At 41.2% G+C, this 17,292-nt stretch overlaps 1 protein-coding gene across 4 annotated transcripts in view; it reads right to left on the reverse strand.

Annotated features, from left to right (window-relative positions):
* The window catches only part of DDHD1 (DDHD domain containing 1), a 405,278-nt gene that overhangs the window by 120,806 nt on the left and 267,180 nt on the right, over nucleotides 1–17,292 (reverse strand). For all 4 annotated transcript variants that reach the window (XM_033952944.1, XM_033952942.1, XM_033952943.1 and 1 more), the window contains one exon: nucleotides 2,084–2,159. In XM_033952944.1, the coding sequence (XP_033808835.1) occupies nucleotides 2,084–2,159 (76 nt within the window). The remainder of the gene's footprint in view (nucleotides 1–2,083; nucleotides 2,160–17,292) is intronic.

Below are 17,292 nucleotides of genomic sequence, written 5' to 3' on the forward strand. Positions count from 1 at the left end.
CTTGTATGGAGTATAAGGATTCCTGTTGAGGCACTTGCAAAGAATCTACTCCTTGCTTCAAGTGCATAGATGCCAGACCAGACACTCGCAGAGTCTCGGAGTCACTTAAGCTTCCTCTTCATAAGCTTTTGTCTCAGACTTTTACACGCTGCCTGGATACTCCTCAAGGCCCAGCAGACGAGGAGGTCGATCTTCGGGATGCCCAGATGAGGGTAAGAAGTGGCGTGGGGGGGGTGCCCAATCCTGTCGGGGGGGGGGGGTGCCGGATCGTGGCGGGGGGTTCCCAATCCTGTCGGGGGGGTTGCTGGATCGTAGCGGGGGGTGCCCAATCGCGTCGGGGGGGGGGGGGGCCAGATCGCGGGGGGAAGGTGCCAGATCGCGGAGGGGGGGCGCTCGTAAATCGAGCCATGCTCGGTTTCCGAGGCACTGATTTTGCAAATGTTTTGCTCGTCTTGCAAAACACTCGCAAACCGGTGCACTCGTAAACCGAGGTACCACTGTATCTCTGAATTTCCAAGTGATATGCAGGCTGGCCAAGCAGGAACTCTTTCAGAAAGATTACCCTCCTGGCTGCAGATCCCAGCGTCTGGATCCTCTCCCAGACAGAGTTGTCCCAGGACTACTGAGAACCTCTTAGTACGGGAAAGCATCGTGAAAAAAATTGGATTTAACCCAAAAATAAGAAATTCATTGCAGAATAGATGAAGAGACAACTTCTTAACTTGCTTGCAGAGGGGGCACTGCCTAGGGAGACAAGGAGGCATAGTTGAGAAAAATGATTGACATCTTCTGCAATCCAGCTTCCAAGTTGTAGTTAAGACTGAAGAGAGGGGGCACTGCTTAGGGAGACAAGGAGGCATAGTTGAGAAAAATGATTGACATCTTCTGCAATCCAGCTTCCAAGTTGTGGTAAAGAACCCATTCATAAGGAATCGTATGATGTTTGCACAGGAATCTGCCTTAATCTTTCAGCAATCTACACACAAATTACATCTCAACTCTGCAAGACTTACGACATATGGACATGGCCCATTTTTGTTCTAAAGACTATGAAGAAAGCAGTGATTTTTCTTGTAAGTCCTCAGGTCATAGAAGTGCATAGCTGAAATAATGTAAAAAGTGGACATGGTTATGGTTTTCCTCTGAAGGGCTCAACTAATGTCAAACAGCTCTGTAATCTAAGTAAGAAAATAGTATCAAATAATGATGATCTTGTATTCCATTATATTCTGTGAAACCACCTGTAAGTTTTAAAGGGAGACAGATTTAATCACATCCACATTAGAGCATTCTGATATTCAGATTATATATGTAACTATTTCTGAAACCACTCAGTTGCTCTCTTTCCCTAGGTTATCAGAAGTAATTGTTAAATCAGATAGTTTGGCTTGATATACTTCTATACTTTTTCCATATTGTTTAGTTTGCACTTTGCTTATGCTTTTCTTTAATAGCGTAAGATGAGTTAAATTTGGATAATGTAGGTATTTTTCTGACCCCCAGAGTGCCAACAATCCAATAGCACAAGAACATCAGTGGGATTGAACCCTGGCTTCCTTGGTTCTCAGCTTGCTGCTTTAATTACTAGGTTACTCTTTCACATAGCACTTATTGTTTCTCCCTCAATGTCAGTCTAAAAGTCACACTTGTATCTGTGTTTGCAGCTCTAGTTTTACATGTAGCCACAGCTTCAATTTTCAGAGACATACACAAGGATTCATTCAAAGCTGTTTAAAGATGGGTTACTGGAAAGGAAATGAAACTTAGTAAGCAACCCATTAGTTCTCTCTTCTAGAAAACACAAAGATTCTCTGTCCTGTCCCCTCATTGCTTCCATCTAACCTAGTGTATTTATTTTTACCTAGTTAGATCTAGGCTGCTTCTGATTTTAACTTTACTAAGGCTTGATTTTAGCTGGGGTTGAATACTGTAGTTATCTATATGCTTGCATCAGGGCTGGCTGTTGCACATGCACTGCAAGGTGGTTACTTATGATTTAAAAGGTTAGCAAAGTGAAATAAAAAAATGCACAATAAAAAAATGTTTACCTTTTCAGTAATGAAGCAATTTTAAATTCACATACCTTAAATCTTAAGGTGGGTATTTTTGATAGTGTCGATTCCTTCAATCCTTCTAATTGCTGTTCTAGTACTTTTAATCTAGGGCAAACAATTATGGCATTACGTAAACAATTCTATCAATTCAGTTTCACAATATTATATTTACTGAAAGGAAAAAAAGCAAAGTCACACAAATTATGTTTTCAAGAAAAGGTTTCTCCAATCACGCAGTATTCCTATACAGCTAAGCATCTCAGAAGCATAGTCATTAAAAACTATTTTATTTAATGCTAATTGTGCAACTCATACCATAGTATCTCAAAGTAGGCTGTTTTGATTCTTCATCTTGATAAGGAGTTCAGGTGCAGTGTGACTTGCTGAACATATTTTAAGACCCAAATCATACTAACTTTTGTAAATGAATATATACTGCTCTCTCCATATTTGCGGGTTTGGCATGGGGTGCAGAGAAAAAAGTTAAGCGCTTTTTGTCAGCTTGGTTGGGCAAACGGCAGCGTTGGAGAAAAGTGTGCAGAGAGAAGTTCAGCAGTTGCTTCAGCATGGTCGAGCAAACGGCAGCATTTACAGGGTGCAGAGTGAAACTTCAACACTTGCTTCAGGACAAGCTAAAGAAGGTGGGAAAGCTTGTGAGCCTAATTAATCCGGCTGTTGTTGCTGGGAGATGCAGAGAGAAAAGTTCAGCAAATGCCATCATCGGAGAAGTATGTGAATGTGAGTTTGCTGCAGCTACATCAGACTGGGCGTCCTAGTAGCAGATGAAATTTAATGTGGACAAATGCAAAGTGATGCACATTTGGAAGAATAACCCAAATCACAGTTACTGGATTATAGGGTTCACCTTGGGGGTTAGCACCCAAAAAAAAGATCTAGGTGTCATTATAGACAATACGATAAAACCTTCTGCCCAATTGTGTGGCGGTGGCCAAAAAAAATCAAACAAGATGTTAGGAATTATTTAAAAAGGGATGGTTAACAAGACTAAGAATGTTATAATGCTTTGATTGCTCCATGGTGCAACCTCACTTGGAGTATTGTGTTCAATTCTGGTCTCAAGAAAGATATAGCGGCACTACAAAAGGTTCAAAGAAGAGCGACCAAGATGATAAAGAGGATGGAACTCCTCTTGTATGAGGAAAGGCTAAAAAGGTTAGGAATCTTCTGCTTGGAAAATAGACGGCTGATGGAAGTCTACAAAATCCTGAGTGGAGTAGAATGGGTACATGGTTTTCACTCTGTCAAAAATTACAAAGGCTAGGGGACATTCAATGAAGTTACAGGGAAATACATTTAAAGCCAATAGGAGGAAATGTTTTTTCACTTACATCATAGTTAAACTCTGGAATGCATTGCCAGAAGTTGTGGTAAGAGCGAATGGTGTAGCTAGTTTTAAGAAAGATTTGGACAATTTCCTGAAAGATAAGTCCATAGTCTTATTGAGACAGACAAGGGGAAAGCCACTGCTTGCCTTGGATCGGTAGCATGGAATGTTGCTACTCTTTGGTTTTTTGCCAGGTACTAGTGATCTGGATTAGCCACCGTGAGGACGGGCTACTGGGCTAAATGGACCATTGGTCTGACCCAGTAAGGCTATTCTTATGATACACACTACCTATATCTTGGATTGCCTCTCCTTCAGGAACAAGTCAGGTCTCCGTCCATATTCACAGTATGGCTACAAAGCTAAGGCTCCTAGTACTACCAAAAGTGCTTCCAAGAAGGAAAAATAAAGTGAAGACCTTACTAGAAAAGGTTGAATTATTAGATATTCTTCATAAAGTCAGCCTCTGCTACTGCTTATCATTATAGCATTAATGAACCTACCATTAGATAAATAAGAAGGAAAAGCCAATCTGTGAAGCCTTTGCTGAAGCTACACCAGCAGGTGTGAAGCCATTACATATTGTGCGAGATATATCTTTCTCTCTCTCTCTCCTGTGGAAACTGCAACATTTATGTGGGTGCAGGATTGCTATAAGAGAATTCCTGTACACTCTATATTGATAAGAGGAAAGGCAAAGTCTTTGTATGATAACTTGATCCTTGACAAGCTGCTTAGAAGATAAGATGAGGGAGGGAGGGAAGGAAAAGCAGGCCAAATCTTGGCCAAATTTAATTACCCTAAAGGCCAAATTTGGCTCATGGGTCAGAGTTTGACACCCCTGTTCTAGATGCAAAATTGAAGGGAGGGAGGGAAGGAACAGCAGGCCAAATCTCGGGACAAATTTAATTACTTTACAGGCCAAATTTGGCTCATGGGCCAGAGTTTGACACCCCTGTTCTAGATGCAAAATAGTCATTCAAAGATCAGGTAGCAAGAGAGCTCAGGTAGCAGCTCGCGTATTTTATTATGCGGAAATCATCTCATTTGAAGACTGTTAATGAATTGGGATTTCAGACAAGTGCTACAAACGTTGGTATTATCAAAGTTGGATTATTGTAATGTATCTATTTAGGTATACCCTTTGTTCATATCAAGGCATTACAAACTATTCAGAATTCAGCAGCTCGGATGTCGATGTCGCTATGAACACATCTCTCCTATCTTAAAAAAATGGTTACCAATTCAATTAAAAATTTTGAAGGTTGTCCAACAGGGTATCTATGATACCTTGCCGGACTATTTGGATAAGTGTCTGTTATTGTACAGACCATTAAGAACATTAGATCTCAGAATTGTTTGCTCCTTGATACGGGCATAAGGGATACAGCACAATATGTGCAAACAAAAAATCTTGTTTCTTCATTATTGGACCTGCCTACCTTATGGAACACTTTGACAGGCACTCTGAGATTCTGTGGAAATTTATTACACTTTAGAAAACTGCTGAAGACCTCGCTCTGTGCACAAGCATTTCTTTGGTGGTTGCACTTAATTTCAGTTATGACAATGTTATCTTTTTCTAAGAAGAGTATATTAAATTGCCCACATTATAACAATTGTTTTTTGTTATGTGGACTTTTACGATGTGTATGTGTTGAAGGCTGCGTATGTTAATTATAAGCCACTTTGGTTTAAAGTGGATTATAAAACCCCCCTCCCCTGAGAGGGGCTTTATACAACCTGGGCCAATCAGATACTCAAGTCCTTCCCCAAATGCACTTGGAAGGGTCCTAAGGCTATGATTTGCCCGGACACCCCCATAGGAGGGGCCTTAGGCATCCGGGCCAATCAGAGCCTTAAGACCCTACCTGATGCATCCGGGCAGGGGCCTGAGGCTCTGATTGACCCAAGTTGTTTAAGAGAGGGGCCTTAAACAACTTGGGTCAATTAGAGCTTCAGGCCCTTCTCCGTTGCATTCCAAGATTCACCGGGGAGGGGAAGGCCCATTTTAGATGATGCAGCAGCTGGGAGGAGGGTGTCCACGTTGCTCCGGCTCATCTATGTTGAGGTAAAATGGAGGAGTTGCAGAGACAGGGGCTGCACAGACAGGGAAAGGGGGTCACTTGAAAGCAGGGGAGAGTAGGCATTGAAAGGACACATTTTAATGGATAAGTTTTCTGTCTCTGTCTAAAAGGATGTCTTTTGTTCCTGCCTGTGCTGGAGGTAATCAGATGCAGAATGTTTGTGTTTACTCTCTCGATGGTTTGGGAAGAGGTCATTTAATTTATGTTAACTAGGTTAGTTGTCTGAGACATGAAGGCTCAACCCCCCACAGCTCTTAACACCTTTAAGATTTAAACAATGAAGTACATATCCTGCTCATGCACCCCCTCCCCTCTCTTGTCCATCCCCCTTTTCCTGTGATGGTTACCACTGACCCATGTAACAGATATATAAATGAATGCACACTCATAATAAATCAGGCAAAAATCTCTTTAGAATACTGGCTACCTATCTTTCTTTCTAAGGGGAATTGCCTCTAGATGACAGTGTTTTGCAGGGCAGTTTCGGGACCAAGAAACGGATCCTGTTCGTTTCAATTTGGGGGCTACGTCCATGATGGACTTGACATTACCAATATTTTGTGAGTATTTCTGAATTTTGAATTCTGTTCTTTAATACTCACAGGTATTGCATCATGTTCCAACCCTTTATTTAAATTGTAGGGTTTTCGGTAAACCCGCCGCGGTTACTGTCCTTTTGGCAAGGACAAATATTAATGTGGAGTTTTCGGTAAATTCCCGCCGCGAAAATAAGCAGCTGCCATTCTTTCGGGAAGAATGAAATTAAGTGAAGACTTTTGGAAAGTCTCTATTGTGGATTTATAGAAACGTCTGCACATTCTGTCATTTGTGCTATTCTTTGCATGCGCTTTCTCTTCTATCGCTTAGATAAGATTTTATAGAGTATAAGATTATATTGTATATTATTAATGTACCTCGCTTATAAGGTAAGGTAAGCGAAAATTTCTGCATTGTTATATTGGTTTTTTTTATTGAAAAAAAAATTCCTGCATTGTGATATTGTTTTTCTAATGGGTCATAAAGGCACTTAGGATTCTCCACCTCCTAGACAGATGAGACTTTGTTCGCTTCAGTAATAATAATAATAATGGTAATAACTTTATTCTTCTATACCGCTACAATCTTGCGACTTCTAGGCGGTTTACATTTAAGAGAGCTGAACATTCAGCGATTTACAATATGTGGAGGGAGTACAGAGTACAGAGACTATTAGGAATCAAAATTACAAAATATAATGTTTGCTAAGAATTTTGGAGCTGACCTGTAAAGAAAAATCACAGCTTTCCTGAAAAAAAAAAAAAAAAAAAAAGGGAAAAAAATTACAATGTACAGTTTGTTTAGAGATTCAGAAACAGCACGAATTAGGATTTTAGAGAGCATTGTGAAAAGAAAGAGTGCTTGGTGAGGTTCTGTTTAGGTCAGGGGTCTGTACTCTGCAACCTTTAAGACATAAAGAGCCACTTGGACCCGTTTTCGAAAAGAAAAAAAAAACTTGGAGCCGCAAAACCATTATAAAACAAATCTAACACTGCATATATTGTTTCTTATCTTAATGCTATATACAGGATCACTAAATTGAAAATAAAATCATTTTTCCTACCTTTGCTATTTGGTGATTTCATGAGTCTCTGGTTGCACTTTCTTCTTCTGACTGTGCATCCAATCTTTCTTCCTTTCTTTCAGCCTCCTGTATGTTTCCTCTCCTCCAGACCTCATTCTCTCCCCCAACTTTTTCTTTGTCTCCCTGTTCCCCCTTCTTTCTGTCTCCGTGCCGTCCCCCAAGCCACTCGGTTTGCTGCCACCGCAATCGGGGAACAGCCCCCAAGCCACCACCGTCCCAAGCTTTCCCTGCAGAAGTGTTGCGCTGACCAGCATTCCGCTCCCTGACGTCAATTCTGACGTAGGAGAGGAAGTTCCGGGCCAACAAGGCATTTCTCCTCATTCCATCCAGCCTGAGCCCCATCTCTCCTTGATCCAGCATTTCCCTTCTGTGTCTGTCAGAATTACCATTCCACCTATTTTCCAGCATCACCCTTCTTTGTGTCCATCTCACCTATATCCCTATCTCACCACTTTTTCAGAATCTTCATTTGTCTCTGTCCTTATCTTTACGCCATGTTCACCATTTGCCCTTTCAATGTCTTTATCTCCCCCCACACACTTTTTCAGCATTACTTCTATGTCTCTATTTCACCTCCTCTTCATGTCCCCTCTGTATCTCTATCCTTATTCAGTAGGTCCTGCTTACCCTTTCTCTTCTTTGTGTCACTATCTCCATTTTCAGCTTTCCCCCCTTTTCCTTTGTTACTGCACCCTGTAGCTAGAATCTTTCCACCCTCCCTCCACTCCGGCCCAGCCCAGTATGAAATATTTCCTTTTGTTTCCCTCCCCTCTCTCTTTCTTTCTCTCTTCCCCTCCCTCACTCACGAGTCCTGCATCTGGCCCTCTCTCTTCTACCTGCACCTGGCAACACCCCCCTGCCCCGCGGCTCTCTTCAGCAACTCGTCAGCAGCAGTCATCAAGACAAGCTGCCGACATCGAGGCCTTCCCTCTACGAGTCCCGCCTTTGTGGAAAAAGGAAGTTGAAACAAGCGGGACTCGCAGAGGGTAGGCCCCGACGTCAGAAGCTTGTGTCGATCGCTGCTGCTGAGTTGCCGAAGAGAGCCGCGGAGCAGGGGATGTGGCCGGAAGCAGGTAGAAGGGAGAGGGAGATAGGAAGGCTGTAGATCTCCGGAGCATGACACCGACCCCGGCCAGGATGATTTCTTTTTCAGACGTGCACCTTACAAGTCCGGCGTTGCGGCAGGAAATAGCCATGCTGAGCAGTGAGCTCAGCACTACACAGATGAAAGCCTTGCTTGCTGATTGGTCCGGCGGCACGGGGCCGCCGGACCAATCAGCAAGCAAGGCTTTCATCTGTGTGTGCTGAGCTCACTGCTCAGCATGGCTATTTCCCGCCGCGACGCCGGACTTGTAACTGCATGCCTGCATGACACACTACCGGAGCCGCAGCAAAGGTGGAAAAGAGCCGCATGCGGCTCTGGAGCCGCAGGTTGCCGACCCCCGGTTTAGGTGATGTATCTGTCAAATAGGGTAGTTTTTATGAGTTTTCTAAAAGGCATTGTAGGTCAGTTCGGCTTTATTAATGTGACTGTCTAGCCAATGTTGTTGTTTGTTTGCTTGGTGCATGAAAGTTCTGTCCAGAAAGGTTTTGTATTTACAATTGGTTATGCTTGGGTATGAAAGATAGCTGTTTCTGGTTTGTCTTGTTGGGTTGTGGAGTGCGAAGTGGGTTTGTAGAAACATATGCAGGAGAACTTGAATAATATTCTTGCCTCGACTGACAGCTAGTGCAGTGGTTTGTGGTGGGGGTGACATGGTCATTCTTTTTTAATCCATATATCAAGCGGACAGCTGAGTTCTGAATGATACCCAAATAAACGATATTACAATAGTCCAGGGTAGAAAGCACTAGTGATTGCACTAGTAATCTAAACGAAAGTGGGTCAAAGTATTTTTTGATGGTCTTTAATCTCCATAGCATCGTGAAACATTTTGTTGCCACTATATTCGTGTGTTCAATCATAGTGAGGTTTGTGTGTCCGGTGTGACTCCCAATATTTTTATTGTGTTGGTAATTGGGTAATCATGGTCTTTTATATGTAGCGTTGAATTGGTAATTTTATCCGTTGCGCTTGCAAGGAAGATTTTTGTTTTTTCTGTGTTAAGTTTCAGTTTGAAGTTGCTTGTCCAATGTTCTATTTCAGTCATTATATGAGTAATGTATTTTGAGATTTCATTTGTTATGCTGTTAGGATGGAGATGTCGTCTGCATATATGTATTAGATCAGGTTTGGTTTTTGCAGTGGGTGTCCTAGAGCTGATTCTGTGGCAGTCTTTGTCCTTTGTTGTAGTGACAAGCAGGCTGACTAGTTTTCAGCACTGTTTGTAGGCCAGTAGGTTTCAGGTTTGTTTGGGGAACTTACAGAAACAAAATGAAAAAGGGTAGAAATACATTTGTGTAATTATTAAAACAGACAGTCAGAAAGGCATATATTTAAAAACAAAGCAAAACAAATTATAATGAAAAAGAAAGAGAGAAGGATGAAAACAAAAGGGAGGAAACAAAAAATAAATAATCTAGCACTTTGTAGAAAAGATTAAAATGAATAAGAAAAGCAAGGAGCAAAGTCCCATTACAGTCCTTAAAAGGACTATTATACTCCAAATGCGTCTTTAAAAAGAAAGGCCTTCAAGCTAGTTTTAAATTTATCAAGTGATGAACTTTATTAGTATGCACGGTGCCAAGGTGTCTTAAAGAGGGAATGGATAACAGGTTTTGATAAGAAGAATGTAATGTGCGATGCAGGTTGTGGGAGATTAATAACCTGTTGATGAAATCAGGTAGACCGGAAGCTATGGTTTTATGTATCAGTAACATTATTTTATAAGTAAATCAATGCTCTATGGGAAGCCAATGGGAGTTAATCAAAAGTGGTGTGACATGATCAAATTTTTGAGCTTTTAAGGTGAAATGATTTTAATGGCAGTATTTTGAATAATTTGGAGGCATTATCTTTCTTTCTTACTGATGCCTTTATATAATGCATTGCAACAGGATCGAGATACAATGCAGATATAATTGGAAAGAGTAAAAAGTGATTTGACAGCCAGGAAAAAAAAAAAAAAAAAACCGGTGTTAGTGCATAGGGATGTCCTGACTTTCTGTATCTAAATACCAAGGTCACTCAAACCTTCACAGCCCTGCCGGACTCCTATCACTTTCCTGTGGACTCAATTTTGGAGACGCAGGATAAGGGAAAGAAGTCAGACCCTGAATTCAGCTTTGATTTTGGGCACTTGTGGCCGCCCCAATGTTAATAAATTAACTTTAATTAATACAGGGGCCAGAATTAGTTTTACAGATAGAGCAAGAAAAATATGGAAATTTGTGAGATTAAAGTTTCAAGTTTATTTTTAACTTATTGAATAGCTTAATTTAATTTGCTAAGCGATTTACAAATAAAAAACAAAAGGTGTACACATATGCTTATTTATAGTAAATTACATGAGCCTGACATATTGACATACAAACTAACAGATGCATAAGGAAGAAAGGGCAGAACTACAATTGTATTAATAGAGCACAAGGGAAGACGTGAATGGTGAGGGCAATAGGAATAGGGAATAAATAAATTAAAGGTGTCTTTAAAAAGGAAGCTCTTCAGATTGCTTTTAAAATGGTTTAGGTCATTTTCTTCTCTTAAATGCTGAGGTAAGGTGTTCCATAATTGTGGGGCCATTATAGAGAAGATATCATAATGACGAGTTCCGATAACTTTCAGTGATGGAATTGTTAAGAGTTTTTGATTAATGGATCTTAAAGAAAGTGATATACTATGGGGAGTAAATAGTTATTAATGAATTGGGGTTCGTTCAGAGACAGTGTTTAAAAAAAAAAAACTAAAAGTAGGATTTTAAAGGTAATGCGATGAGTAACAGGAATCCAATGTGATTCGATTAGGATTGCAGACAGAGCTTGATAGGTGTGGAAGAGGTTTAATGAAACCTGGACCCAAGAGGCAGGACTTAGTGCCCCTGCAAATATGGATTCCCTACTTCAGACTTTCCTTTCTAACCTCCGCTCTCCTTTGCAGATTCTGGTCAAACAAATGATTTCAGAATGGCCCACTAGTTCTCGTGCATAATTTCAGGTTGAAAAAAGGAGCAGTGCGGGGTTTGAACCCCCAAGCCTCAGGTTCCTTAGGCTGTAGCGCTAACCACTACGCAACACTCTCCTACGCTTTGAGATCTCTAAGCCTTGGGAAATCCTGCATTATTAGGGCCAGCTACCTACCTGGGGACCGCGTCTGTCCGCTCCTCGCGGAAGAAGGGGTCACGGGTTTCGTAACGGGCGGGCCCCTGTCTCCGATTGAGATGGTAATAATCCATCTAGAAGTACTGGATGTTTTAATTGCGGAGACCCTGGTCACTGGCTTAATCAATGCCCATCTGGCCGGTGCCCAAAGCCGCCCTTCGGACGGACTTTGGTGCAAAGAGGGGAAACCCTGTATACCAGCTGCCCTTGTTATTGTTGACATGTTCTCCCGATAACCTGAAGTTTTTTCCCACTACAAATGAACTGTTCTCCCGATAACCTGAAGTTTTTTCCCACTACAAATGAACTGTTCTCCCGATAACCTGAAGTTTTTTCCCACTACAAATGAAACTGCTCAGACTATGGTGAACATTTTACTTTGCGAAATCATCCCTAGGTGGGGATGTCCCACACACATCAACAGATAATGGTCCTGCTTTCACTGCCAGAGTATGCAAAGATTTAGCTATCGCATTCCGCATTGAGTGGAAATTTCATCTCCCATATCACCCACAGAGTTCCGGTATTGTCGAACGCATGAACAGGACTATTAAAGATAAAATCTGGAAAGCCACAGCTGGCACATTTGTGAATGGAAAAAATTCCTTCCTATTGTTTTAGCTGAAATTAGGATGTTGCAAAATTAAAATGTGTTTTTCTTTTCTTTTTCTTAGCAGCGGTTCGGATATATGCATGCCCATCCCAGTTTTGGCACTAGGATATTTCTGGTGTTTTCCAGGGATCCTCTTTGTCACTGCAGAGATAAAGACGATCCAAAGAGACATTAGCTTTTCTAAATATGAGATGGTTATGATATGCATTATTTGTCCATATACTTTTGTTTTTCTATAACAATGTGTTTATTTCCAGAGATAAGTTCAGCTCTGAACACTTGACCGATGGAAGAATAGTTTGAAACCTAGAGCTATATGTTTTGTGTCTTGTCTGTGCCATGTGGTCTGTGTTTTGTCTACTTGTTTTGGTTTGAGGGGTACCCCAGGATATATAATATTGGCCATTTCTAGAGCTAGCTCTTTTCCCACTTTTTACTAGCCCAAATGCGCAATGTTCTTTTTTCCCTATAATTTGCATATGCTAAATGTAGCTTAGTTAGGGGTTATATTTTTAAGAAAAGGTTTTATTCTATATCTATACAGTGTTTATTCTATGGTGCTCACTTGATATGAACCATTCAGTACACATTTCTGACTGACATAATTTTTTTAATACATTCAGTACAGAATTATGGTCTCTCTGAATTGCCATAATAGTTATATGCAGCACACAAAAACATATATTTTTGGAATGTCTGATTAAGAACCTTAAGTACTTGAATATTGTCTCTCTTTTGCCATAACTATAACAAGTAAATGTATTAACATTGTCACATGTTGCCATATTCAGTACAGGCAACCTGGTCTCTCTCTCTCTCTACATTCAGTACAGGCAACATGGTTTCTCCTCCATTTTCTATCTCTTATTTGGATCACACTGGAGTACAGCTGCTGAATGATATCGGGACTCTTTTCAAATCCCTCCCTGTATGCACAGACATCATTTCATCTCAAGGGTGAACACCACTAATTTCCAGTGATCCTGTGCAAACATCAGATCCTGTGCAAACATCATTTCATCCCATCTCACCAGTTTAAAGAGACTGCCGGTTCCTGCTGGACTAATTCATCTCCCTGCACCCTGACTGCAAAGACTTTTCCACACATGCTGTACACAATGTTTCCTGTTCATCGGAGATAGCCACCTTCCTAAGAACGCTTTGCTGTACAATTCCTCCTATTTAACCTATTCTATGGACATTTCAGACTTTATTTCATATGCTGTACATCCACTACCTCTTGGAATGGGGAATGAGACATTCCAAAAGCTGCTGAACTTTACTGAACTCCATACTTACATTGAACAACTTAAGAAAACCTCCAAAGAAGTGAATCATATTATCACTTTTGAAAATGGACAGATTGCACAAACTATAGAAAATTTGCTACGAGACGCTCATGTCTCAGTTTGGGAACTTTTCTTTGGGTATTCGCCCACTACAAACCATGTATTTAATGTTTTAATTCATCCTATCTTAACTATTCTACAAATTTTGCTATGTATTGTTATGATTCTCCTTTGCTGTAGAGTGAAACACGTGTACATTTCTTTTCTCACAAAGTTCCTTCTAGCTTTTAAGGCAGTTATACATGAATTTCCAGTATCTTCTCTGACAACTTGCTAATTTGGTTCTAATTTGGTTTTAATTTGGCATGGCCTATTGCATTACCATTACCAGGGTCAGAGATAATATTATCCCATATCCCATACTTACATACTCTCTTATGACATCTTGGTACCTTTATACCTGAACCTCCTGAAAAAGCTTCATCCATTATGCACTGTTCATTCTGCTCAACGACGGGTAAGATATAGATACGACCTATGCAACCTAAGAAAGAGGTTTGAACTCATAATGGGAACTGTTCATCTTCATAGCTTGGAGGACAGCTATGATATACTGTTAGAGATTGGCAAGGCATAAGCGAGGCAAGCTGGCTAAGGGTACCACAAGTTTGCTTTCATTTCAAAGAATATGGAAGATGTCAGCATAGCCGTTGCAGGCGTTCAGCATTTTCGGTTGGCATAGCTGGTGTCACCAAAGGCCTATGGGAAATTGTATCAATCTGACTCTGGCATGGGGATGCAGATAGACCCTGAGGGCAGGAAGACGGTTTCAAGTAGTCCTGATTAAATCATGATTAGCTAAAATGTGTTAATGTATTAATCAGAAACTATTGTCCGGGGCATACTGGAAATTTAACTACAGCCTAGTAATTATAGGTATGCTTCACTGTTGCAGCATTAGATTTTGCTTTAGGTGATATTTACTGGCTCTGTGGAGACCTCCAGCTCCGTGTTAAACTACTCAGCCAGTAGATAGGCCAGTGCACTTTAGCTATACATAGATGAGATAGGGGTCCCAGATGAATTCAAGGCCCAAGACCAGGTTAAGGCTAGGTTTGAGTCCCTTATTACTATCAATAAGAATGTTGAACTTAAACGTAATTCTGGTTTATCTAATCCTTGGGATCTGTATTTTAGTTGGATGCAGGGGTGGGTAAAAGACCTTCTTATTGTTATAATCTTTATTATTATCTGCACTCTTGTTGCTTATGTAATTTTTATACTGTTCCTGCGCTGTTTGATTCATATTACAGCCCCTAAAAAAACTCCTCCTCAAGAGACATATCTAGAATATCTCTCCCTCCACGCTCATGCTGTGCATTTATGACGTCATTTTCATGACGTAAGAGGGGATTGAAAGGACACATTTTAATGGATAAGTTTTCTGTCTCTGTCTAAAAGGATGTCTTTTGTTCCTGCCTGTGCTGGAGGTAATCAGATGCAGAATGTTTGTGTTTACTCTCTCGATGGTTTGGGAAGAGGTCATTTAATTTATATTAACTAGGTTAGTTGTCTGAGACATGAAGGCTCAACCCCCCACAGCTCTTAACACCTTTAAGATTTAAACAATGAAGTACATATCCTGCTCATGCACCCCCTCCCCTCTCTTGTCCATCCCCCTTTTCCTGTGATGGTTACCACTGACCCATGTAACAGATATATAAATGAATGCACACTCATAATAAATCAGGCAAAAATCTCTTTAGAATACTGGCTACCTATCTTTCTTTCTAAGGGGAATTGCCTCCAGATGACAGTGTTTTGCAGGGCAGTTTCGGGACCAAGAAACGGATCCTGTTCGTTTCAGGCATCTCTCCCGCTACTGGGGGGGCGGGAGGGAATTGCGACGACGGTCGGGTTGTGTTGGGATTTTTAGTGCAGCAGGAGAGAATGGGCATCTGTCTTGCTGCCGGGGGGGGGGGGAGGAGTTGGTTCACGGCAGGGTGGTCCCAGCGGGGATTGTAGTGCAGTAGGAAAGAGTGGACATCTCTCTTGCTGCATGTGTGTGTGTATTATGTTCTCTGCCGCTGCAGGGAAGGGGTGTTGTGATGCATCTTTCCCGCTGCATCACAACACAGGGCTTTCTAGCAGTCTCTGACACTGACCGGCACCCCTGGACCAGTCGCTTTTTTTTTGTCGCCAAAAGCCAACGACACTTTTAGAAAATGGCTTGGCATTTTTTAAGAATCCACTGGAGGGCACATTTCAATGCTGAAGAGCCCATTTCCATGTCAGTGTCGGAGAGCTTCTAGAACCCTCACTAAAGATGGAGATAATCTCTTTTGATAATCCGCCGCTAAATTGCGTATAGGCTAAACTGCCGGAAAACAGTTTAGCAATGGCGTTAAACTTTTGAGAATTTTGCCCTGAATATTTGGCGACATACTAAGTAGATGAAACTGGTCAGGAAAGAGACTTACCTTTTTGGAAATTTTGTTTGGAAAATACATGTTTTCTCTATGGTAAACTGTTTGGAGTGTTTTGTCTACTTTTTGCAAATAAAACCATTCATACCAGAGACCTGCAAGTTTGGTGGGTACTATTCATGCTTATGTCCCCTTGTCAAAATTGCATTCTGTTCATCATGGTGATTTGTTTGAGCAGTCTTTAAGGGACCTGAGATTGAACTCCTTACATAGGAGGGGCCTTAGGCATTCGGGTCATTCAGAGTTAGGCCACTTCACGGTAAAATGTGTCCACATGAAGCAGTAGTATCAGTGTGGAGAGTTGTGCGTAGGAAGTTACGGTGGTTGACAATGGAACAGAGAGATGGAAGTTATTATGTATAAGAAGCCAGGAACCAGACTGTAATGTACTGATATTGTAATTTGGTAGGCAGAAAGGATCTTTCGTTCTGTCAAAATAATTGAAAGGTTTGAAGAGGAATTGATTCCATGATATTGAGTTGAAGAAAAGGTAATCAGGGTTGTCTCAGTCACCGTGGAGCCATAAGAATTATGGTAATAAGATTCTACCAAAACTTGAGTAAAAATGTCCAAATCATAGGGGTTGGAGGGAACGCAAGTAGGAACTTGTCTGTGCCATCTGGAAGAAATTCTTCTGATTCCAGATGATGAGAGTGAAGACAGGAGCAGAAATGTTAATGTTTGCGCGTGCTGGCAGATGGAAATAGATGCAATTGTAGAGATCCCCAAGTCTAGTAGAATTGATGGAGTAGAGATGAACAAAGGCACTACTTGTGAAGTTGAAGGAGTCAGTCGGAAATGTCTGTTAGAGCTGTCTGTTACTGTGTTAGGTAAATTTATGAAGGTAAAGGATGTACAGAAGCACCGAAGAAGAGAACTGTATCGCTTCCAGGCATAGAAAATGAGATCCTGCAGATATGGAAGTGGGGTTGCATATCCACTTCCAGATATGGAAGTGGGATGGCATGCAATTTAACAGACGCCTTAGTTGTCGAGTTGTAAAATCTTGTAGAGCAGAGACTTTTATGGAAAAGCAATGCAGACTGTCTAAATCCTACTGAGGAAGTCTTTATGAATGCTAAAGTCTTGGTTAGTTAGGAGACAGGAATTCTCATAACTGAATGCATCCCCCAGAAGTTGCAATAGATGGCTGAAAGGATTGCTAGAGATGACAATGCAGTTATCAACCAGTCATCCAGATAGGGGAACACACAAAAGCCTATGAGTGAAGTGTTGCTGCCACAACAATTAAATATTCTGTGAACACTATGGGTGCTGATGCCAGGCCAAAAGCCAGTTCACTACAGTGAAGGCAATGCTGGACTATTTGAAAGCCCAAATACTTCCTATGGACTTGCAGAAGGGGCATGTGTATGCATGCTTCAATGAGATCTCGAGAGCACAGCCAGTTGTTCTCGTCTTGGAAGGGATATGAGGTTGCTAAAAAGAATATGAGGAATTATTCCTTGACTAAGTATTTGTTGAGATTACGGAGGTTGAGAACTGGTCGAAGACCTCCCTTCTTTCTTGGTATAAGGAA

This window comes from Geotrypetes seraphini, chromosome 7 (genome assembly GCF_902459505.1).
Source record: "Geotrypetes seraphini chromosome 7, aGeoSer1.1, whole genome shotgun sequence".
Lineage (NCBI taxonomy): Eukaryota > Metazoa > Chordata > Amphibia > Gymnophiona > Dermophiidae > Geotrypetes > Geotrypetes seraphini.